This window comes from Cetorhinus maximus, chromosome 32, assembly GCF_964194155.1.
Source record: "Cetorhinus maximus chromosome 32, sCetMax3.hap1.1, whole genome shotgun sequence".
Lineage (NCBI taxonomy): Eukaryota > Metazoa > Chordata > Chondrichthyes > Lamniformes > Cetorhinidae > Cetorhinus > Cetorhinus maximus.
Window position 1 is genome coordinate 16,294,370 of NC_135910.1, and position 23,801 is coordinate 16,318,170.

The window sequence follows — 23,801 nt, forward strand, 5'->3', positions numbered from 1 at the left end:
CACAGTTGGCATAGAACTGGTGAAAAGGTTGGATAAAATTCAGTTAAAACTGAAGCAATGCACATTATAAACAGACAGCGATAGCGAATTACAGGGCTGTAATCTGACCCCGTGGTTCAAAAAGTTTAACTAATCATTTAAATTAAACTCAGTCTCTTGATGAAGTCAAAAATAAAATACTGTGGATGCTGGAAATCTGAAATAAAAACAGAAAGTGTTGGAAAAACTCAGCAGGTCTGGCAGCATCTGTGGAGAGAGAAACCGAGTTAATGTTTCAAGTCCGTATGACTCTTCTGAAGTTGCTGTGATACTCGAGATTATTTTCCACAGAACATGCACTGGGCAATTGGTCTCTTTGCAGTTACAGAATTTTCTTTCCCCCATATCTCAAGGTATTAACACTCCTGCCAACTTCCTCAATCTTTAAGGATGTGCAGCCATCTGACCGCCACAGTCGCCAAAAGGGAAACGTGTATGAGAAATATATTCCACGTCACGGTACTACACCCGAGTGCGTAGCTACCTCAGCAGGGTAGCATCATTGTACCTTCTTAAGAAGACAGTTCGAGAGAAACTTGAACAACTGCAAATTTAGAGAATTTAAAGGGCTGTAATTTAGCCTTTGCACTCAGCTGACTGTTTATCAGGGCACACTCAAGGATCCTAAAGAACTTGAAGTTAGGAATGAGAAAAGACCATGTCCACACCTTGCACAGGGCAATGAGCACCCAAGATCTCCGTATTATTCTTACACCCACCCAGAGTCAAACATTTATTAAAAATTACTCACGAACAGGTCAGACAAGCTACCACTCTCTGTAGTGTTAGGAAATCCATTGATCGTCCCTGCGGAGACTGTAATATTTAAAAGGTACAGCATGCTCCAATGCAGTCACATTGGCTCCTGCCCGGTAACAATAGTGGGAGCCGCTGAAGTGTTTTGATTCGTTCCCCCAGGTCAGAAGAGCAGTTCAAGGGTAGACAATTTTAATCTGCCAATTAATCATGAGTAGGTGAAGGAAAAGGTGACTAGCTCCATGCACCTAAAGTGCTGCTGTTAGCCCTAGGAACCATTTGGTAAATATCTGTGCAGTCGGGGCTCAGACGAAGCCCCAGTAGCCATTTGCTTGTTTCGTGCTGCTGTGAGTTCAGCTTAGGGAGCCATTGATAGGTTGGTGCAGCCAAGAGTTGGGGCTCAAGAAATCCTACGTGACTGAGCGAGAAGAGGCCCTAGACGGCAGAGGTGTTTTGGTGAGCAGTCTCCAGGCAGTCAGGGCTCGGGAGAAATCCTGAGGAGCAAACCCTGGAAGTGAGGAGTAGTTGAGTCAGTCCGAGTTGGAGTGGCTTTGAGGGAGTTCTGAGGCTAGATCTTTGAAATTACAGAATTGGAATCCCTTGTGAAGGAGACAGTTTAATGAGGTTTGGTAACTCAGCGTCCCTGACGTCTGGGTGGGCTGCTGAGAAATTCGTGAATCTGTCTTGACTGCATCTGCCATTAGATGTGCATTGTGGGGTGCCTGACCACAGTTTGTCTGTTAATTCACGTGCACCTCATGTTAATTCGGAATGTTAGAGCATAAGGTATACTGTAGATTGTATAGTAACGTTCATTATGTTTGTTCAAAACCCGAGGAATTTTGTGGCTTTATACCAAAAGTAGGTATCTTGAATCTACTTTAAACAAAGCGTTACTGATCCCTAACCAGAACTCTACCCATCTCCCAGGGTCTGGCCAAGGATCATAACAGCAGACTGTGTGCAAACACAGGCTATTTGACCTGTGGAAAGCATCACAAGCAACCTTGATCTTATCTGTGCTTGACAACCATACACCATGGATGATTACAAAGCAATCAGAATTGTGTTGCTAATATTCTTCTCTCCAAACCCTGTATAACCCTCTTGACTGAGAACAGCAAACTCAGCACAGACTAAGACCTGACCCCTGAAGCTTCTGCTCAGCCTTCGGGCAGTGCTCTCCACTCACTTTCTAGCATCTTACACCTTTATTTCTTATGAAGACCGGGTTAGACGGAAGGTTCAGTTTACCTTGGATGCATGTTCTCGTTGCTGAAGCTGGCATTGCCGCTATTAGAAGAACCGCAGATTTTCATTCTGTACCCTTTACTTTGACCATTGGTGCTGAGTGTTGGCGACGAGTCTCTCCTCCTCTCCAAGTAAGGCGGTGTCCGGTCGAATAGCCGGCTGCTGTAGTCCTGCAACCCACAGTAGGTGACAGAGGTCTGCATCGGTTTCTGGGGTTTCTCTCTGCGAGGTGCTGGTCTCGCAGATTTAGCTGCGGCTGTGCCTGAAGCAAATGGACTAGGTGCATGGAGGGTGGTGTCAATGCCACTGTCACTGGATGCTCCTTTCGCCAAGGCCTCACGATCAACCTCCATATGCTCCATGTTGTCAAACCATCTTTCATCACTGTGGCTGCTGGAGGCATTGCTGGACAGAGTATTACTACTTGACTGGCTTGAGTAATGGGCATCGCCCTGTTAAGAAACAGACAAAAATAGAATCACAACTGCAGACTATGGAGGTCTCAGAGAAGGCTCAACTTAGAAAGCTCAACAGTCAACTATTTCAGCTTCGAGACAAGGGACAGGGATCTTCCATTTCTGTACTCTCCAGCTGCAACTTTCTGTGCATTGAAGTGAGTGGGTAGGAATCACGAGCTCAGAAGCCATTAAATGAATGCCCATGAATTTTTCTCAAACCCAGTTCTGGGAAAAAAGTGTTGAAGCGCAAAATCTAAATTAGGTCACTCAGATTTATGCTCTCTGATTAAATGAACCAGAAACTGCAATCAATGTACTGCACAGTATGGAACAAAGTCTATAGACCAAGAAGGTATTGGGCTGAATTGTGATCTCAGCTAAACCTGTAATAAAAGGTTATCACAATTAGCACCTGGGACTATCACAGGATTCCAAATGCTGACTGCTATCATGATAATAAAGCAGAATTATTGGTGCCCTCCAAATTCACAAAGACATTCCACACTCACGGTACAGGGTAAAGCACAAGCCCAGGGGAGCAAGGGGTAGGGAATAGATACTGAACAGCAGGGCCCTGTAGAATTAATGCTTTCACGAGAGAAGTAGGGGCAAATAAAACAAAAGAAAAATACAAAAGCTTTGCAGTTACATAGTACCATTGTCCCAAAGAGCTGTGCAACCAATGAGGTACTTTTGAAGTGTAGTCACTGTTGTAATGTAGGAAATGCTGCAATTAAATTTATGCACAGCAAGCTCCCACAAGTGTGATGACCAGACAATCTATTTTTGTGATGCCACTCGAGGGCTAAATTGTTGGCTAGGATACCAGGATTAACTCACCTTCTCTTCAAAATATTGACCGTGGGACCTTTTATGTCCAAGAGGGCAGACAGGGACCCGGTTTAATGCCTCATCTGAAAGATGGCACCTCCGACAGCACAGCATATCCTTAGTACTGCACTAAAATTATCAGCCTAGATCTTGTGCCCGAGCCTCTGGGGTGGGACTTGGACCCACAACCTTCTGACTGAGGCAAGAGTGCTACCAACTGAGCCATGCTGACACCTTGATCTTGTGAAATAGTCATCTTCTCTGTTAATAGGGTCACACCAAAGAGAACTTGTTACTTCTTAACTCAGTTGACAATGGCAACAGGTTTTGCAGAGCATGTCAGATAGGGCCACACACTGTTCCATAAGGATTAATTCATTTAAAAAATGGAATTATGATTTTATGATTATGGAATCATAAAAAAAGGGTCGAACCATCTTTACACACAAACAGATAAGACCTGATTTACCCGCAGCCAATAACACTCAACATGATACGAGCAGTTAGACTACAGAAATAAAGAGGCTTACTTTGGAATGTCTGTTGGGGGAATCCTTGCCTGCTAGCTCTTGTCTAGGGAGGCGCTTATTGATGTTGTTTCCGGAGGTTGAGTAAACTTTGGATGCAGTTGGCACATGCCACAAAGGCTCTGAAATTGAAGAGCCAAATTTTTAATTATAGTAACAATTTATTAACATAAATAGCTTGCAAAGATGACGGATCATTACCAGAAGGCTGCAATAGCTCCTCTTGCCCTTCCAAACTGAAGATGAATCAGTAGCACAGAGTAGCTAAGAACAAGTGGTGAATCTATTAGGCCCCCTGTGTTTTTTGTTTGGCCAATAACATCTTCTTTCTCCTCTCCTCATGAGTATGTAGGCTTCCACTAAGCAACGGCCCCACAGCTGCTGGTATCATTTGTATGGCAACATGGCAATTCTCGATGGGCTATTTAACCATGGAAGATCTCACAGGGGATTGGAAGTCAAATGAGAAGGCAACTTTTCAGTTGCACACATCCTTATCAGGCTCCTTCTGGAGAATTGCGCTCAGCTTCGGGCACTGACCACAAGAAAGATATATTGATCTTGGAGGAGGTACAGGGCAGATGCAGAGTGAGACTGGGGGTTAAAGTTAAATTACGAGGACTAGTTGAATTAACCTGGCTTGTATGCCCATGATTTTATAGGTTGAGGGTTGACCTAATTGGGGTTTTAAAAATTATAACAGGGGCTCATGAGGATTGATACAGAATTAACTATTTCCTCTGCTGTGGGAAATTGAGAAAAAGGAGGCACAATTTTAAAACTGAAGCTAGGCCTGTCAGGGGTGAAACCAGAAAGTACTTTCTCATACCAAAGTTAAGGGAAATCCAGAGCATTCGTCTCAAGAGACTGGGTTAAATGGGTTGAGGTATTGAATGATCGAACAGGCTTGAGGGGGTGAATGGCCTATTCCTGTCCCTACATTCTCATCCAACTCCACACACACAATTCTCTGACTGGCTTTCCTCTTTCTAATCCTTGGGGTACTAAGGTCAACTGTGGTATCCTTTCCACCTCTCAGGCTGAGATCGACCATGTCAGCACAGTCAGGCGATAGGTCCGCACAGCCCTTCCAGTTGAACAGCTGCCATCATTCAGAGTCTAGCATCCGCATCAAAGATGATTGTGGTGCTACAGGGTTGCCAGCACCAGCAGAGCATTATGTCTTGGTGAATTAGTGCTATCAAGGGGTGAACGAGGGGTTTTAACCTGCAGCAAAAAAAAACAGCTGCAATAGAATAAATAAGTATGATTGGGACTGGAAATTAAGGGGTTAAGGTGATTGCACAATAGGACTACTGCAGCTGGAGAGTGTTGAGAGCATTTCGACAGCTCCAACAGCATAAGCAGCTTTCCCAGACACCACAACACATGGCCCACACACAGTTCCATAAGGATTAATTCATTAAAAAAATTGAATCTGTTTTTTTTTAAAAAGAGGGCAAACCATCTTTACACACAGATGGATAAGAGTGATTTACCTGCAGCCAATAAACATGAGTCACAAGAGGTCTTCTGCAAGCTCTAATGTTCTGCAGTCATTACCAGTATAAACACAGCTGCCCTGGTCAGATGTTATTGTTTAATTAAACCTTGAGAAGAGCTGTAATCCAATACAAAACAAATCCTTCCTCACATCTAACTAGTTTACAATGCTTGCTTCAAGTAAAAAGCAGCAAGGAAGGGAGGTTGAAATTAAATGACTAAACACAACATTCTCTTGTGGTTGCTAATTCAAAAATGAGTAATGAAAAGATCCCAGCAGTGTGAGATCTTTTCAATAAAAGCTGCTGTTGACAGACTGGGCTAGGTTATCTCTGCAGTACCTCACAATTGTACTTGTTACAGCATTTCAAAATAGCACCTATATTTTATGCTCCCGCTCCACCACCAGCCCCCCTGTCCCCAGCAATCAGACAATCCTTTGAAAGATTGTCTGGCATTTGTAACTCATTCCACACTTCCTTTCATCAACGGGCCACTGACCTACATGCACCCAGTGTACCTTCTAATTGAAATGTCCCATTCAACACCCTGTGACTTTATGCAATGGCCATACAGACAGAGCTGTCAATATTGGACAAATCGTAGGTGTGAGTTTTTCTTTTAGTCGTTGGAGGCATTACTTTGCAACGAAAACAAGTGAATTAAAAATGCCATGCTGTAATAATCACGTACTCCGTTTCTCTCTCAACATCCCACTTTGCTGGGATTGCAAGTGAATGCTGTAGAGCAAGGATGCTATGAATGTGGGGCTATACCATTTCTACAGCAGCAGTGAGAGCCCTCTGTCCCAATGGTAGCACCACGCACAACTCGTAGCATACCAGATTAAAAGTACACCCAGGCTTTGTCAAATATTAGCAGCCTATGTAGCCTTGGGTCATTGTCAGAGGACTGAGCCGAGATTACTGAACTCATCCGTGTAGACGCTTTACAGAAAGCAAACGTAGGAACAAATTATACCATAAGTCTGATTCAAACCCAAGTTCCAGAGGTGAAAGAACAGTGCACTAATATAGTTAGCTAACCCACCTGCCCTAGAACACTACATTTAAAAGAATTTCACTTTCTTTTGTAAAGGCAAAATACCGCAGATGCTGAAAATTGGAAATAAAAACGAAGTGCTGGAAAAGCTCAGCAGGGCAGGCAGCATCTTTGGAGAGAGAAACAGAGTTAATGTTGAGCCTATCATGACTTTTCTTTGGAACTCAAAATGGTTTCTCTCTCCATAGATGCTGCCAGACCTAAGCTTTTGCAGCACTGTGCTTCACTTTTTGTTCCGACTGCGGTTTTTAAAAAGAATTTCTCAATTTTGATAAATCAGACAATTATCTTACGAGGAACTGATTTGTCCATATTAAATACAAGAGTCCTCTTGATGCAAATGGGTTGAAATTGTCCCATGTGATAGCAATAGTGAATCCATCAACGCGTTGGCACCCAATTCTTCTGGCAGTGGTAAAGGCATAAAGGGCTGCTGGTGTCCATGAACTGTACCCTGCACGAGTCAGCACCATTAAGGAAGGGGAGGGAGGGAGGGAGCACAAATTAAATAAATATTAATGCCCACCCAAACCCCAGAGATAAGACAGTGCACGAGCAGAAAATCTGCAGCATCAACTACAAACCATTACCATTCTTATTTCGCTCTATCGTACTGTCCTGGCTGGTTAATCCTCCAGACGAAGAATCGCCACTTGACATCACGTCATCTTTGTTGTGTTGCTCGTAGGGGGCAAGTGGACGTTGGCCTCCTCCTCCTCCATACCTGTCAGTGAAATAAGCACAGGACATGCTCCAGTTGAATGGGTCAAAGCATAAATATGGGTGCTGCAAAATTAAATGCTCCAAGTTTTATTTTATACACAAAACTGGTAATTCAAAAAAGCTGACTGCTTTTGCAGCAATAATTTTGAATAGACTGCAGTCTAAGGTTGCCCTTCATTTTAAGAGCCCATGTGACAAATCTAATGGGAAGGTTTAGCATCGAGACCAGCAGCCAGCCGAGGCTCGTGTGCAAATACTGCCTGGAGGATGAGGTCATCCTTTTGGGGAAGTTGGGGGGTGGGGGGGAAATATGGGGGAAGGGGAGAGAAAAGCACAACAGAAATAGGAATGAACTAAAGTATTAGAATGTTTTCAGTGCAGATGATTTCAAGGTTATTCCACTGCTTCGATGTAGTGTTATCTGTATAAAAATAGACTGTGATTAATTCCAGTTTTATGGTTGAGCAGTGATCAAACTATGTTTAACTGATAATGTTGGTAACCTTTAAAACCCTCTCAGCACAACAGCCATTAAAATAGTTTAATTTTGGTAACTGCCATCTTTATAGCTCTATTTTCTCCCCATTAAAGCCATTCAATCTCGACAATCCCTGGCAAATGCCAGCAGAGATAATAGATGTGTGATCTAAAGCAAAGAAACTACCAATGATGCATTATGACATGGCAAGTCTTGTACAATCACCAGATTGTTGTTTCGGAAGGTTAACTTGCAAATTTAAAACTACCCCCATCTCGATTTCTCTTCCTGGTCTCCCCTGGTCGTGCACTGACCACAATGGTCTGGTTCCAGAACTCTTTACACCACTCAATTTCGAGTTTCAGTAGTGCACTGAAGCCCAGGAGAATCTATTCATATAGTGAAGTGATTTGTCTCCATTTTCCCCTTCTTCACGTGTCTAAACCTGGCTGTAATGCAAGTGTCCCTGTACTCTGTAGATTGGTCTTTTGTTATAGGAATATCAGCACTTCCAAAATAGAGTCTGCATATAAGTTCAAGTATTGATGATGAAGGATCTCACTCAGTATGAACTGGTCTTTGCAGGTGCTGTGCATTTTCAGTATTTTTTTTTTTAAATAAAATAAATTTCTAACCTTCACAGCTTTGCTTTTCTTTATAATCTCAAGCTCCAAATAGGCAGGAGGCAACCCTATAATTCTGCGCAAAGGCAAAATACTGCAGATGTTGGAAATCGGAAACAGAAATAGAAAATGTTGAAAATACTCAGCCGGCCTGGCAGCGTCTGTAGAAAGTGAAACAGAGCTTCAGGCCAAAACAAAAACAGAAACAGAAATACCTGGAAAAACTCAGCAGGTCTGGCAGCATCGGCGGAGAAGAGCACAGTTGGCGTTTCGAGTCCTCATGACCCTTCAACAGAACTAAGTAAACATAGGAAAGGGGTGAAATATAAGCTGGTTTAAGGGGGAGGGGGGTTGTTGGGACAAGAAGCCAGTAATAGGTGGAGATAACCAAAAGATGTCACAGACAGAAGGACAAAGAGGTGTTGAAGGTGGTGATATTATCTGAGGAATGTGCTAATTAAGGGTAGAAAGCAGGACAAGCAAGGTACAGATAGCCCTAGTGGGGGTGGGGTGGGGTGAAGGAATACTAAAAAGGCTAAAAGGTAGAGATAAAACAATGGGTGGAAATATATTTAAAAATAATGGAAATAGGTGGGAAAAGAAAAATCTATATAAATTATTGGAAAAAACAAAGAGGGGGAAGAAACGGAAAGGGGGTGGGGATGGAGGAGAGAGTTCATGATCTGAAATTGTTGAACTCAATATTCAGTCCGAAAGGCAAACTGCTGCTTATGCTACATACATGGATTGGAATTTACGTTATCAAGTTATACGAGACAAACAGGAAAGGTTTTGTTTTTCTGGCTGTGCTTTTAATTCCTTGCACCACCTTGTGTGACGACAAAGGACATGACCTTTGTTGTTGTACTAGGAACACAAGAAAGAACATAATTCATGGCCATCTTGACATGAGGTAGCTCTTTCTTTCCACAAATGGTTTAACGAGAAAACTAACTTGCCTTTCAAGGTTCTGTTCCCAAAACAAGCCGAAGGGCTGTGCATCAGCATTTAATGCAAGACTAGGTCACCTTTTTGGGTAATTTATTCTCAAGTTGGGAGGACGTGAAAATTTTGGTGAATAGAACACTTTTCATAGAGGTTGCATCAACTAATTCCAGGTCAGTTATAGTGGTAGTTAGGGTTAGGAAAAATCTCAGACCTCACAATAAAAAGTATCCTCATAGTCTTTGTGGAAGGGACAGAGCTTTTGCTACTGAACTCGCACGGCTTGAAGAGATTAAAAGCAGTGCAACCACACTCATGCCAGTCAGGTTACATAAATGCCCTACACGATGAAAGGATGCCAAACTCATGCCAGCAGGTACAAGGGCAGTTTCAACATGTATTGAACTAATATGGATTTATTCCTAACAGGTTGCAGGACATATTCTGGGGAATAGATCCTGCAGATCAGTTTGAGAATCCCAAAATATAATAGTACATTCTATCACATGCTGCCTTTCATCTGCACACTGCTGCTCCACCATTAGACCAACTGATTTGTTAGTCGCCATAGATGAAGGGCATAAATGAATTAGAGACAGGCAGCCATTCCACAGTCAAAGTCTAAAATACCTTTTTAAAAAAACAAGCAACCAATAGCTGTAGGGCTAAGCCAGTAGTTTGATGTACCTCTATCAGGATGCTTGAAATCACATCCATAAATGGACAGAGCCAAAGTGGTTCGAGATTATTAAAGAAAAAAGTCACAAACCACAGGATCCCCTAAGTCGTGGCCAGGCACTCGCAGCTCATTACAGCTCATTTTAGCGTATAATGCTGCACCCACCCAAGCCTGGCACCAATAAATGAACAGGCAGATCCAAGCATATAAAAGGATCACACCATGTCCAAACCTGCTTTACAAACAAGTACCCTGCTTATACCAACTTCCTGAAGAATAACTGGTCTGCAACAAATAACACCGCCCACATTTAGAGCTGCCCAAGCTGCATTTCATACACATCAGAGCAAAGAGAATGGGATTGATTGTAGAACAGAGAGCCAATATGGACTTGATGGGCTCAATGGCCTCCTTCTGTGCCATAATGACTCTATGAAGGAGTTGATTAGTAATGTAATTTCCCGTCAGGCCCCCCTGTAGGTGTGAATATCACTGTTACACACCAGACAGGTTTGGCTTCTTTCATCATAACCTGAAAGTAAAAATTCCCTGAAATTTAGTTTGGAATCTGCAGCCACCCACAAACGTATTTTAGATTTCAGTTCAGATGCCTTAATGGCTCCCTCTCATTATCTGTATTGCTATACAGTTGGGTAAACAAAAACAAATCTGAACCAGTATGCAATCCAGGGTTAGAAATTCTTTTGTTCCTTGAAAAACCAGTTTGGTGTTTGAAGAGCTGTAATTTATAATGGGTGATTGTAGGCTTATAAGTGCTGAACAGTATCCAAAGATCCAATTAATCAACAACTCCCGTTTAACCCTGCTAAAGAAGTAACTGGCAGGAGGTTTTCACAGCACTTCTAAATGCAAATAAAAAAACTTACATATAATAAATGAATGATTCAGCTGTCTGAAATGTAAATTTGACAAGTCAATATCATACCTCACTGTCATTCAAAGGCAAAGTTCTAGCCTGTATGTGTTTCACAATTAACAGGCATAATGACAGATCTGTTCACACCTAAAGAGAAGGGCCAGTTAACAACTCAAGTGCAGACAGAGTCAGAAGTGACAAAGGGTCCAAAATTCAAAATTTAGCCCATCTTCTCTCATTTCAGGAGTTGATGGACATTCTTGCTTTTTCTATTACTTCAGGTTTCCAAGAATCATATTTTTGTTGACACAGTTAACACCTTACAAGGGTTTCCAATGCCAGGCATACAGGTGTAGTGCTAGCTGTAGCTCTGTTGCTAGCCTCTTGAGTCACAAGCTTGTGGGTTCAAGTCCCACTGACTTGAGCACAAAAATCTAGTCTGACACTCACAATACAGAGGGAGTGCTCCACTGTTAGAGATGAGTGGTCCGGATGAGACATTAAACCCAGGACCAGTCTGTGCTCTCAGGCAGGTGCAAAAAATTCCTCATAATTATTGTGAATAAGAGCATGGGAGCTCTCCCCATTGCTCTGGCCAATATTTATCCATCACCTAATATCACTTAAAAAAACAGATGATCTGGTCATTATCCCATTGCTGTCTGTGGGACTTTGCTGTACACATTTCCTACAGGACATCAGTGATTGGACTTCAAATGTACTTCATTAGCTGTAAAACACCAAGTTGCCCTGTGGTTGTGAAAGGCACGATAGAAATGTAAGTTGTTTTCTGTAACAGGAGCTGACAAATGATGGAATCTTACTGGAGTTTTTAAATAAAGGACTAAGATCTGGAATTCCACAGGATGTTTGGAGCTTATGCCCTCTGGTTGCACAGTACCTTGGATACGCCAGTGTGATGCGCACTCACTTCCATTCAATTTTTTAAATAAATGCTTTTTCATTTCCAAAATCAGGAGGCAACACAAAGTATACCTTAAATTTGATGCTATCTGGCACCAATGGATAAAGGCACCCCCTTCTCTAGTATAGCCACTAACTCAATTGAAAACACAAACACATCTTAAAACTAAAAGAATGGTCTCTCTCAAAAGCCTGATGAGAAAGAGAAAAATCTTAACACAACTGGGAATGTTATTTGGTGTAGAAACCAGATATGTACAATAGTCTTTCCTCTAGAGGATTGTCTCATTGAAAATAGTCAAAACTCTTATATCCAGCTCCAGTGATCTGAAGTTTCACTGGGACAATGGTGCACAGTTTCTTCAATCTGTGCTTGCTTCTTACCTGCATGTTATGTTTTAGACAAAATCGTACAGACTTTTTAATTTCTATGCACACATCGAGGCACAAGTGGTCAAGTGTAAAAGGTCTATACCATCTGCCCTTGTAGGAATGTGCTACTTGGGAGCTTTGTATATGCTGGGTAATGACAAAGGGAACAGTATGACAGGAGAACCATTAACCAAGATTCAAGTTACAGCAGCACATCCCCTGCATGAATTAAACTCAGCGGATGGCCACAATAGTTTCAGCCGGTTAACAGCCTTAAAATCTGTTTAGCAGACAAATGTACATAAAGCCATTTTAAGTTGGCGCAGATGATACAAATTTCAACCAGAAGTTAAACATTTGCTAACATATTTGATGACACGGACAGCCTGCGGTCAACACCTCACATTTTGGATATAATTTCAGCTGCACTATCATAAACACTGTTTGGAATACATTAGGTGAGAGAGAGGTTGTGTGGCACTGCACTAAACGTTACCCTAGCAACCACAAGCTTCATATGTTGAAAGCCATCACTGTAATGATTCAAAGTCTGCCAAATTTGAACAATGTCACATCACCTGGAGGCATAACACGTCCCATAATTTCTAATTTATGTTGTTAAATTTCAACAGCAATTCCCATTTTTTGTTGAAAATGGAAGTTTGACTATTTACACCTATGGTACCAGCATTTGGACGTTCTCTCACTGATGTTCATCAGGTAGGTTTGACCAGACCTCTACCAGATTCCTCACTCCATCATTTGTCCATTATTTATTCACTGTTGCCTGATGGATGTTACAGCCACATGATAGCCCTTTCCATGGTTCAGGTGTGATCAGGATTAAATGTAATTATTCTCAGCTCTAGTCTTTCCTCAGATAGCAGCAGTTAACTGATTCCTCTGTTATTAATCTGTTCGTGCACTTCTGATAGGATTTAAAATGCAGTGTACTTGCAAGTTCATCTCTTTTCCACAAAGGAATTAAACCTTAAATTTTGCATTCAAAATTTGAAATAAAAATCAAAAACGTTTTGCCACAGGCAGCACATCCATCAACATCTGTAAAGACAGGTGTGAATTTGCATCTTTCATCAGAACGTTACAAAGGCTCTAGACCTCTGCATCAATACTGGCAGAACCACGGAGAACTCCAAATGCCTTCTGCTTTTATTACAGAATAAATTAAGATAAAAAGCAAGGCTGGAAATGAAACCTTAGTAAAGTGACAACAGTACCAAATAATGGTTGATATGATCTGTAATAACTTGATTAAAATCTTTTATATACACAAGCTCGTGTGGATTTATGGCGCCTACAGAATCATGAAAATTTTTCATTAACTGCCTCATTCCTGCCATATACATTCCCATTTTAAATAAAAACCTATCAAATGAAGTGACACTCCAGTATCACGATGCTGCTTAGTCCAAGCGCAACAGAAGAGACAGAAAGCAAAATCCAGAGAGTGATCAGACAGCTTGCCAAAAAGGACATTTTAAAATTTCATAGCCATGCACTCCTTCTGTGCAATCCTGAGTTTGGGCTGTACAATATGCCCAAGGTTCACTTTAGCAGTTTGAAATAGAAGAAAGTGGAATGTCTTTCTAAAGTCAGCACAGTTGAAAGTTTGGACATTTGAATCAGAAAATTCTGGAAATTCACAGAATCTGAGACAAAACAAAGGCCCACCTCTCAAGGTTACATCTTGAATTCTGATGAAGGGCTGTCCATGAAATGTTAACTTTTTTTTTCGAGCAGCTGTGCATTTCCAGCAATTCCTGCTTTTCATCAATATTATTTTTTAAAACAAAAAATTCATTTATGGGATGTGGGCATCGCTGGCTAGGCCAAGATTTATTTCCCATCCCTAATTGTCCTTAAGGTGGTAGTGAGCTGCCTTCTTGAACTGCTGCAGACTCTGTGGTCTAGGTACACCCAGAATACAGTTAGGAAGGGAGTTCCAGGATTTTGACCCAGCGACAGTGAAGGAACGGTGATATATTTCCAAGTCAGAATGGTCAGTGACTTAGAGGGGAACTTCCAGGTGGTGGTGTTCCCATGCATCTGCTGCCCTCGTCCTTCCAGATGATAGCAGTCGTGGGTTTGGAAGGCGCAGTCTAAGGAGCCTTGGTGAGTTCCTGCAATGCATCTTGTAGATGGTACACTCTGCTACCACTGTGCGTCGATCGTGGAGGGAGTGAACGTTTGTGGATGGGGTGCCAATCAAGCGGACTGCTTTGCCCTGAACGGGGTCAAGCTTCTTGAGTGTTGTTGGAGCTGCACTCATCCAGGCAAGCGGAGAGTGTTCCACCACACTCCTGACTTGTGCCTTGTAGATGGTGGACAGGCTTTGGATAGTCAGGAAGTGAGTTACTAGCCTCTGACCTCTTGTAGCCACTATTTATATAGCTAGTCCAGTTCAGTTTCTGGTCAATGGTAACCCCCAGGATGTTGATAGTGGGGGATTCAGTGATGGTAATGCCATTGAACGTCAAGGGGCTATAGTTAGTCTCTCTTGTTGGAGATGGTCATTGCCCGACACTTGTGCGTGTGAATGTTACTTGCCACTTGTCAGCCCAAGCCTAGATATTGTCCAGGTCTTGCTGCATTAAGACATGGACTGCTTCATTATCATAGGAGTCACGAATGGTGTTGAACATTGTGCAATCATCAGTGAACATCCCCACTTCTGACCTTATGGTGGAAGGAAGATCATTGATGAAGCAGCTGAAGATGGTTGGGCCTAGGACACTATCCTGAGGGACTCCTGCAGTGATGCCCTGGAACAGAGATGATTGACCTCCAACAATCACAACCAGCGGAGAGATTTCCCCCCGATTTTCATCGTTTCCAGTTTTGCTAGGGCTCCTTGATGCCACACTTGGTCAAATACTGCCTTGATGTCAAGGGCAGTCACTTTCACCTCACCTCTGGAGTTCTGCTCTTTTGTCCTTGTTTGAACCAGGGCTGTTACAAAGTCAGGAGCCGAGTGGCCCTGGTGGAACCCAAATTGAGCTCACAGGGACAAAAGCAATAGATTTTGCATGACTCTCTTAGACAAAGTAAATTATATAAAAACACATGACATAACCAGCAGTAGATTCCAACAATGGCCACACGGCACCCCCCTACCCCCCTCAATTCCGAGTCAAACATAAAGGCAGCTCACCAACACCTTCGAGGACATTTAGGAATGGGCAAGAAATGCTGGCGCCAACATGCCATGAAGGAATTTTTTAAAAAATCAACCATTCCTCACAAGCCCAGTTGAAGCAAACAGAAGAGTTATAAAAGAATAATAAATTAAATACTTAGTGAGACACAGGGTGCTTAGAACCTGAAAGAAAATTTGGGCTTGGGACATTGAATCATTGAAATTTACAGCACAGGAGGCCATTCGGCCCACCTATGCTTGTGCCAACCGAAAAAGAGCTATCCAGCCGAATCTCACTTTCCAGTTCTTGATCTGTAGATTACCACACTTCAAGTACATAATCCAAGTTTTTTTTTAATTTGAGGATTTGTCACTTATTTCAAGCAGCAAATTCCAGACACCCACTGAGTGAAAACATTTCTCCTCAACGCCCCTCTAATTCTTCTACCAATTATTTTCAATCTTTGCCCCCTGGTTATTGACCTCTCTACGGGAAACAGCTCCTTCCTATCCACTCTATAAAGGCTCCTCAATTAAATCTCCCCTTAGCCACCTCTGTTCCAGAGGAAACAATCCTAGTCTATCCAATATTTTCTCATTGGTGAAAGTCTCCATTCCCAGTGAGCATCTGCAGGTTTCACTGCAGGAAAATACTGGAAACCAGAAACCTGCATACTGATGGCTGCACTCCACGGATCAGTATTATTGGAGATGGAAACCACACATGGTCCCCATACCAACCCACTTTTCCTGTACCACGGTATGAGATAACATAAAAGTGAGCTGCACTCCTACCTGTCATTAACAGCTTTTTGCCTACTGGACAGAATGCCTCCAGATCCTGGTGAAGAGAAGCTTCCGGAAGGGTTACGAAATGGCGGAGCTCTTTCAACCACAGCAGTGGAAGCTGTAGAGTACGTTTCTGGGTAGCTAACCGGTCTGCAAGATAAATGGAATGTTTGACAAACTCCAGTTTGACTAAGACAGGTGCTGCATATTTAATGACAATTTATTTACATCAATGGAAAATCCCTATTGTAGAATTTACACCTCCTACATGGCAATGCTGATGGACTTATTATATGGGAGTCCGTAACATTTCAACAACAGCAAGGTAGGTAACTACAGTAAGATACAAATTACATCACTGTGTTCAAAAGGGGATCATCAGTAGCATCTGAGCACAGCAGAAATCTTCTTGGAGCCCATCCAAACTGTGATCTAACACAATACAAGATCTTTTTTTCTCGATGAGAAAGAACATGCATTTACATAGCGCATTTTATAACCTCAGGATATGCCGAAGCATTTGACAATCAGTGAAAGATATATTTTTGGAGTGTTATCATTATTGTAATATAGGGGATGCAGCAGCTAATTTGTGCACAGCAAGATCCCACATATAGCAATGCAATAATGACCAGATCATTTTTTCTTTTAGGGGTTGATCGAGGGAGACAAATTGGCCTGGACAACTGGAGAGAATTCCTTCTGCTTTCCTTTAAATTGGATCCTTTACGCCTATCTGAGAGGGCAGATGGAGGTGTGTGTAATGTCTCATCCAAAATGCACCTATGACAGTGCAGCATTCTCTCAGTATTGCACTGGCGTGTCAGCCTACAGAATGTACTGAAGCCTCTGAAGTGGAATGTGAATTCACAACCTCAGATCCAGAGGAGCGAGTGCTTCCCACTGAGCCATGGCTGACACCTGAATTTACTGCACTAAGTATGTGTGCAGCAGGGCCTATGGCCTTGTCCCTCCAGTCTGCAATAATAACTGGATGCAATCTAGTCAGGTCATTATAGGGGTCTTTGCTCAAGGTCTGACATTGTGCCCTTGTGCTGAGGTCCTTTCACCCACATGAAGACAGGTGAGGTCGCCTTCCTGCCAAGTCTGGCAGGGAACACAAATGTCCAGTTTTGTAGCTTTTAAGGAATTAATCTAAGGCTAATGACAGGGACTCAACTGTCTGAAGCGGGTGAAAATCCTGAGCCAAATATTTTTAAAATGACCAAGTTGCATTACTGTACCAGGATACACCATTCATAACTAAAATCAAGACAATTCTCAGGAGGCTCACATTCAAACACAGCACAAAAGGAAATACCCCTTAGCAACTTAGAAGTTCCACATCCTTTCAAACAACTAGAATCTCAATGTGCCATCTTGTTCGACATGTTTGCGTAAACTTTAGTGGCTGGCTTTGTTCCTATCTCGGGAGCAATGTCTCTTCAATGCTCATCAACAGGTCTTTGTAGACTTGCTTGCCTTCCTTCATGTGATTTAGAAAGAACATATTGTTAAAAGGTTCCAGATCCTTAAGGATCAGCTCTGTAGATTTAGCTTGTTCTGATGTGGCTCAATTGGTAGCACTCTCACCTCTGTATCACCAAGTTGTGGGTTCAAGTCCCACTCCAGGACTTGAGCAAAACAAATCTAGACTAACACTCCTGCACAGTATTACAGGATTTCTGCACTGTTGGAGGTGCCGTCATTTGGATGACATGCAAAAATCGAGGTCAGCCTGCCCTGTGGATGTAAAAGATCCTAAGGCACTATTTCGAAGAACAGCAGGGGAACCCTGGCCAATATTTATCCCTCAATTATCACAAACAAATTATCTGTTGTGGAAACTTGCCCTGCACATATTGGCTACGGCATTACAACAGTGGCTACACTTCAAGTTTTAGTCGGCTGTAAAGTGCTTTTTAGGATATCCTGAGGTCATGAAAAGGCGCTTACAGAAATGTTGGCCTTTCTTTCTTAACCAGATAAGAAATTCATTCAGACTGCATTTGAGTGTGGAACTGGTCATTTACGTTTGAGTGAAGCCGATGAGAGGGTAAAAGCACTCCCCGAAGTATTTCATCCCGTTCTAACTGCTTAATGTATATAAATTTAGAAAGAGCTGCATAATATTGAGCGCTTACTTCACTTTAAGGGTGACTTGTACAGAAATCAGCTGATCAATTCATTTCTCTGGGGGTAAGGTAGTGGGAAGAGTCAAGAATTGAAGCAATAAAGCATTGATTACCTTCCAGTACTTGTATTCTTGAAGACAGGAAAGCAAGGAATACTTATTATCTTTCACCTCAGGGGCTTGATTTAAAATGCAGCCCAGTATGAGGTGCTCCTGGGACTACAGTGCAAAACTGCACCAGTTAAAGTACTAATTGACAATGTCACTCAGATAGTTGTGTGGGGGAAATGGAAAAAATGTCACTCATGGGAGGTTGTGCTGAACGTTGTAGGGACAGGATAAAGGCAGCTTTCCTCTGCATCAAGCTGTTCTATCCTTAACCCTCATCTCGATGCTGACAAGGGATGCTGGAAATGGGATGCATTCTATTCCTGAGCACCTGCACCTTGATAAGCAATAACAGAACAACTACACTGGAGGGACCTGATCGCAGTCAGGAGAATTGGAACAAAGATCTTTGGCAGTGAATACAAGAACGCCCAATTTCATGTTGGGAATAGAGCCAAGCCATCTTACTATCCTTCCTAATTCATTCAATAGGCTGAGATTTGGCAGACATCTCAGGACCAGAAAATCTGTGGCTGATGAACATTTTATATTGGGTACAGTAGTGCATAGTATTTACAGCACATGAACAGGCCATTTAACTCAACTGGTCAACACCAGCGCTTTTGCTCTACACAAGCTTCTTCCCATCCTACTTTTTCCTTAAATGCCTCAATGCTATTCATCTCAAACCATTCGATGTGTTTACAAGTTCCACATTCTAACCACCCTCCAAGTATAGAAGTTTCTCCTGAATTCACCATTGGATTTATTTGTGTTTTGTTATATTGATAGTCTCTCGTTGTGGATTCTCCCACAAGTGGAAACATTTTCTGAGTCTACCTTATCAAACCCCTTCATAAATTTTAAACGCCTCAATTAGGGCACCCCTCAGCCTTCTCTCTTCCACACAGCTCTGGATGAAAGAACTTGCCGTTTGCTGTTCTTGGCTTGTGAATCACTGTACGCAACTGGGACTCCCTGTTGTACGGAGGTCTGGTTCCAGTTTGATACTTGATTGGGAAGGGTCTGCACACATCGCTGTGACTGTGATGCACTGTGGATTGTGGGACTGCTCCACTGCAGAGTGTTGGTTCTATATGGTGGTCTCAATCCATATGGTGTACTTTCATTCTCAGCTTTCGTGTCCATGGTGTGCATTTCATACAATTCAGAGCAACCCCTGGAGCAAATGAAGGCAACATATTCATGTCAGAATTAGGCAATGATCTCGTGAATTGCTCAACTGACCTTTCATAACAGCAAATATTTAATAAGGACAAGAGTAAAACTCAAGATTGTTGCTGCTTATAATACATCAGCAATGTAGCTTCCCTGCAGATCACAAAGGAAAGAACACTTTGCACCACTGGCTCTGTTGAACAGCAAGTTCCTCAGATGATTCTGGGACATTGACACTCTGGTGCTTGAGTAACAGATAACTTATGTTCCAGCAAATTCAATGTTTGTGACATTACCATTCAAATGATAGTCTTGCCATGATGTATTGGCTGGGCTTTATAGAAGCCACTTGTTGATATTTGTATCTGCATGGTTACTTGAACAGATGGTGACTGGTTTAACCCCCAGTCTATGCTGACCTCAGCTGGGGAGGTTGGAAGGGTGTTCCAATCGGGTCTCAGCAACTCTGGTTGAGGGATACCACCACCAGCCAGGGCTCCAATTCTCCACTGCTATTCAATGAGCCCTGTGTGTACGTGCAGATGGAGTGAGTTTAGTTGCACGTCCTTTGCAGTTACAAAGTCTATCCGCCCACATTCAACCAAAGAAAAAGACACTGGAGAGAAACAGCAGTGAGCCTCTGACACCTGGGGAATTGTACCACAAAGGAAAATAGGAGCAGGAGTAGGCCTTTCGGCCCTTCCAGTCTGTTCCACCATTCAATAAGATCATAGCTGATCTGGTTGTGGTCTCAGCTCTGCTTTCCTGTCTGCACCCCATAACCCTCGACTCCCTTGTCTAACAAAAATGTAACTCAGCCCTGAATAAATTTAAGGGCCCAGCCTCCATTGCCTTCTGGGGAAGGGAATTCCACACTTTAACGACCCTCTGAGAAAAAAATTCTCCTCATCTTTGTTTTAAAAGGGAGACCTCTTATTCTCAAGATACGTCCCCGAGTTCTAGTTTTCCCCCACAAGAGGAAACATCCTCCTTGTATCCACCCTGTCAAGTCTCCTCAAAATCTTATATGTTTCAATAAGATCACCTCACATTCTTCTAAACTCCAATCGGTATAGGTCTAATCTGTTCAACCTTTCTCCATAAAATAAGCCCTTCATCCCAGGAATGAGCCGAGCGAACCTTCTCTGAACTGCTTTTAAAGCAATTATATACTTTTTTGAAATAAGAAGACCAAAACTGTACACAGTATTCCAGATGTGGTCTCACCAGGGCCTTGTACAGTTGCAGTAAAACTTTCCCACTTTTACATTCCATGCCTTTTACAACAAATGCCAACATTCCATTTGCCTTCCTAATCACTTGTTGTACCAGCATACTAACTTTTTGTGAATCATGCACCAGGACACCCAGGTCCCTCTGTACCACCAAGTTCTGCAATCTTCTCCATATAAATAGTATACTGCTTTTCAATTCTTCACGCCAAAGTGGACAAGTTCACATTTACCCACGTTATACCAAATCTGTCAAATTTTTGCCCAGTCACTTAACCCGTCTATATCCCTTTGCAGACTTTCTACCTCCTTTTGACAACTTACTTTCCTACCTGTCTTGGTGTCATTGGCAGATTTAGCTACCATACATTCAGTCCCTTCATCCAAGTCATTGATATAGATTGTAAACAGTTGACGGCTCAGCACTGAGCCCTGTGGCACACCATTAGTTTTGGCTTGCCAATCCAAAAAAGACCCATTTGTTCTGACTCTCCGCTTCCTGTTAACCTACCAGTCTTTTATCCATGCTAATATGTTACCCCTACACCACCTACTCTTAATCTTGTGTAGTAACCTTTGATTTGGTATCTTATCAAATGCCTTTTGTTAATCCAGTACACCACATCTACCGGTTCCTCTTTATCCATCTTGAGTGTTACTTCATCAAAAAACTCTAACAGATTAGTTAAACACTATTTCCCTTTCACAAAGCCATGTTGGTTCTGCCTGACCACATCCTGATTTTTTAAGCATCCTGCTATAGCCTCCTTAATAATGGATTCTAGCACTTTCCCAATGACAGAAGTTAGATTAACTGGCCTATAGTTTCCCGTTTTCTGCCTCCCTCCTTTCTTGAATAAAGGTGCTACACATTAGCTTTTTTCCAATCTGCTGGGACTCTTCCAGAATCTAAGGAATTTTGGAAGATTATAACCAACGCATCTACTATCTGTGCCATCACTTCTTTTTAAGATCCTAGAATGCAGGCCATCCGATCCTGAAGACTTGTCAGCCTTCAGGTCTCAGCCTTCAGGTCTAACAGTTTTCCTAGCACCTTTTCCCTGGTGATGACGATTGTTTTAAGTTCATCCCTCCCCATCACCTCTTAATTTTCAATTATCCTTGGGAAGTTTTCTAAGTCTTCTACCATGATGACAGACACAAACCTATTCAACTCCTCTGCCATTTCTTTGTTTTCCACTGGAGAGTGAGTCTGGGGAATTGATAGAGGACCAACACCAGCTTTAGTTGCTCTTTTCCTATTCAAATTCAACAGTAACAGTCTACACCTTGAGCAGGGGAAGAAACGGCAAAAAGAAAACCACAAGTGCCAAGCCAAACCACACCGTTCCGGTTAACTCTCCAAATAGCCAAATCATGGGTGCCATTGCAGACCAGTTACTTTGCTGCTTCAGTGGGCTGGAAAAAGTTGTTGTCTAGTATTCTAGCATCTGAAAAGAAAGCAAAGTCTAAGGACAGCAATTTATCTGCCAAAACTTTGTCAGAATCTAAATCAAATGGTTTTGTGAAAATGATCAACGCAACATTAGTGGCTGAGGATAGACTGTGCGCAGAAACCAACAGCTTGCAGTGAGCACCATTTCGCATGCAGATTGCAAGGAAGCCATTTATAAAACTTGGTGAGAAGCCAATTAAATAAACTTTGAATCCAACAGAGAAGACACTTCAGCCGTGCAGAAGGGCGAGACAAACCAGTCCAAGCACAGTCATATTTATGGAAGGAAACACTTCGTCCAAATGGAGTGAGTCACTTATAAAGTTTAGTTTAGAGAATGCAAGATTTGCCTTCAAGCATGATTGTGCTGCTTCCCAACAAATTTTCTCTTTTCCCTACAGGCAAGGTCTTGGCTGAAGCACCATAGACAATTTCAGGCACCACACTTCAGGGATGATGTAAACTCCTAAGGAATGATACAGAAGAGGTTTATCAGGGATGGAAGGCTTCAGCCACGAGGAGGGGTTGGAAAGGTTAAGACGGTTCTCCAAATAGCCTCCTTCTGTGCTGTAAGTTTCTATGATTCCTATCTGGAATGGTATACTTTTCAAAAGAACAGTCAGAAAACTAAACCAATAAATGGAAAGGGAGTTGGGGGGGTGGGGGCTGGTAAGACCGCCTAAAGAACCACTTACTTTTCAGGGCTATACTGGTGCAAGCTACCACAAGTCATTGAGATGAATAGCATAGATGCATTTAAGGGGCAGTTTAGATAAACACAGAAATGAAGGAGAAAGGAATGGCAGGACAAGTCCCTAAGGTTATAAGTGATAAACTGGCAGGAGGCCCGACAGGAGCATAAATACCAAGATGAACTTGTTGGGCTGAATGATGCAATTCTGAGCTGTACATTCTATGTAAAAGACATGTGTACATTTGCCTCAATGACCAACGTTATTAATTTAACATCAATGTTGATCTGGCAGTGCTTTCAATAGGCCCATTCTTTTAATGTATGCATGAAACCATTAATTTGACAGACTACAGAATACATACTGAGCCCCAACTTCTCTACTAATGTTCCACTGCTGCTGCTCCTCAACCATTTACTTTGAGTGCTGGAACTGATGTTCTGAGCCACAGACTCTTCGACAGGCACCACCAATGTTGCTCTGCCTCACTCGACAGATGAAGAGGACCGCCAATCTAACTGCTGCGCCCAAGAGAGTACCCCCTCCTCCAAATCCTTTCCCCCGGTTACTGACGCAGTCAATGGATTGTACAGAAATTCAGCAATTTCAGGCTCACTTGAGTGAAAAAAGTTTGCCCTGACTTTCAAGGGCGTAAATAGAATTTAAAAAAGAGTAGTTTGTAGCTTTACTAGGTAGAAATTGACTACTGCTAGCATTCCATTAACTTGGACAAGGGGATAAAATAAATATTATTCTTGACTACAAGGTTGATGCATGTTCTTAATCATTCTATTTTTGTACAAATTATCTAGTTTCTCAACAGCACTGACAAAGGGGTTTTGCTTGACATTTTCAGCACTTCTTTCAATAAGATACCAGTGGAGTAGCCTGAGAACTCAAGATTGAGGCTGTCAATCAAATTAGGCTCAGGGCTGCAAGTGGGATTCAGGTCTTATCCCAATGTTACTTGCTGTCCATTCTATTTCCCTGCATTCAAGGAATTAAT

General features: G+C 42.3%; 1 protein-coding gene across 1 annotated transcript in view; it reads right to left on the bottom strand.

Moving 5' to 3' along the window:
• The window catches only part of sipa1l3 (signal-induced proliferation-associated 1 like 3), a 150,679-nt gene that overhangs the window by 37,789 nt on the left and 89,089 nt on the right, over positions 1–23,801 (bottom strand). The window contains exons 11-15 of the mRNA XM_078533365.1: positions 19,168–19,416; positions 16,001–16,144; positions 7,018–7,151; positions 3,866–3,984; positions 2,050–2,498 (exon numbers count right to left, since the gene is read on the bottom strand). Of these exons, the coding sequence (XP_078389491.1) occupies positions 2,050–2,498; positions 3,866–3,984; positions 7,018–7,151; positions 16,001–16,144; positions 19,168–19,416 (1,095 nt within the window). The remainder of the gene's footprint in view (positions 1–2,049; positions 2,499–3,865; positions 3,985–7,017; positions 7,152–16,000; positions 16,145–19,167; positions 19,417–23,801) is intronic.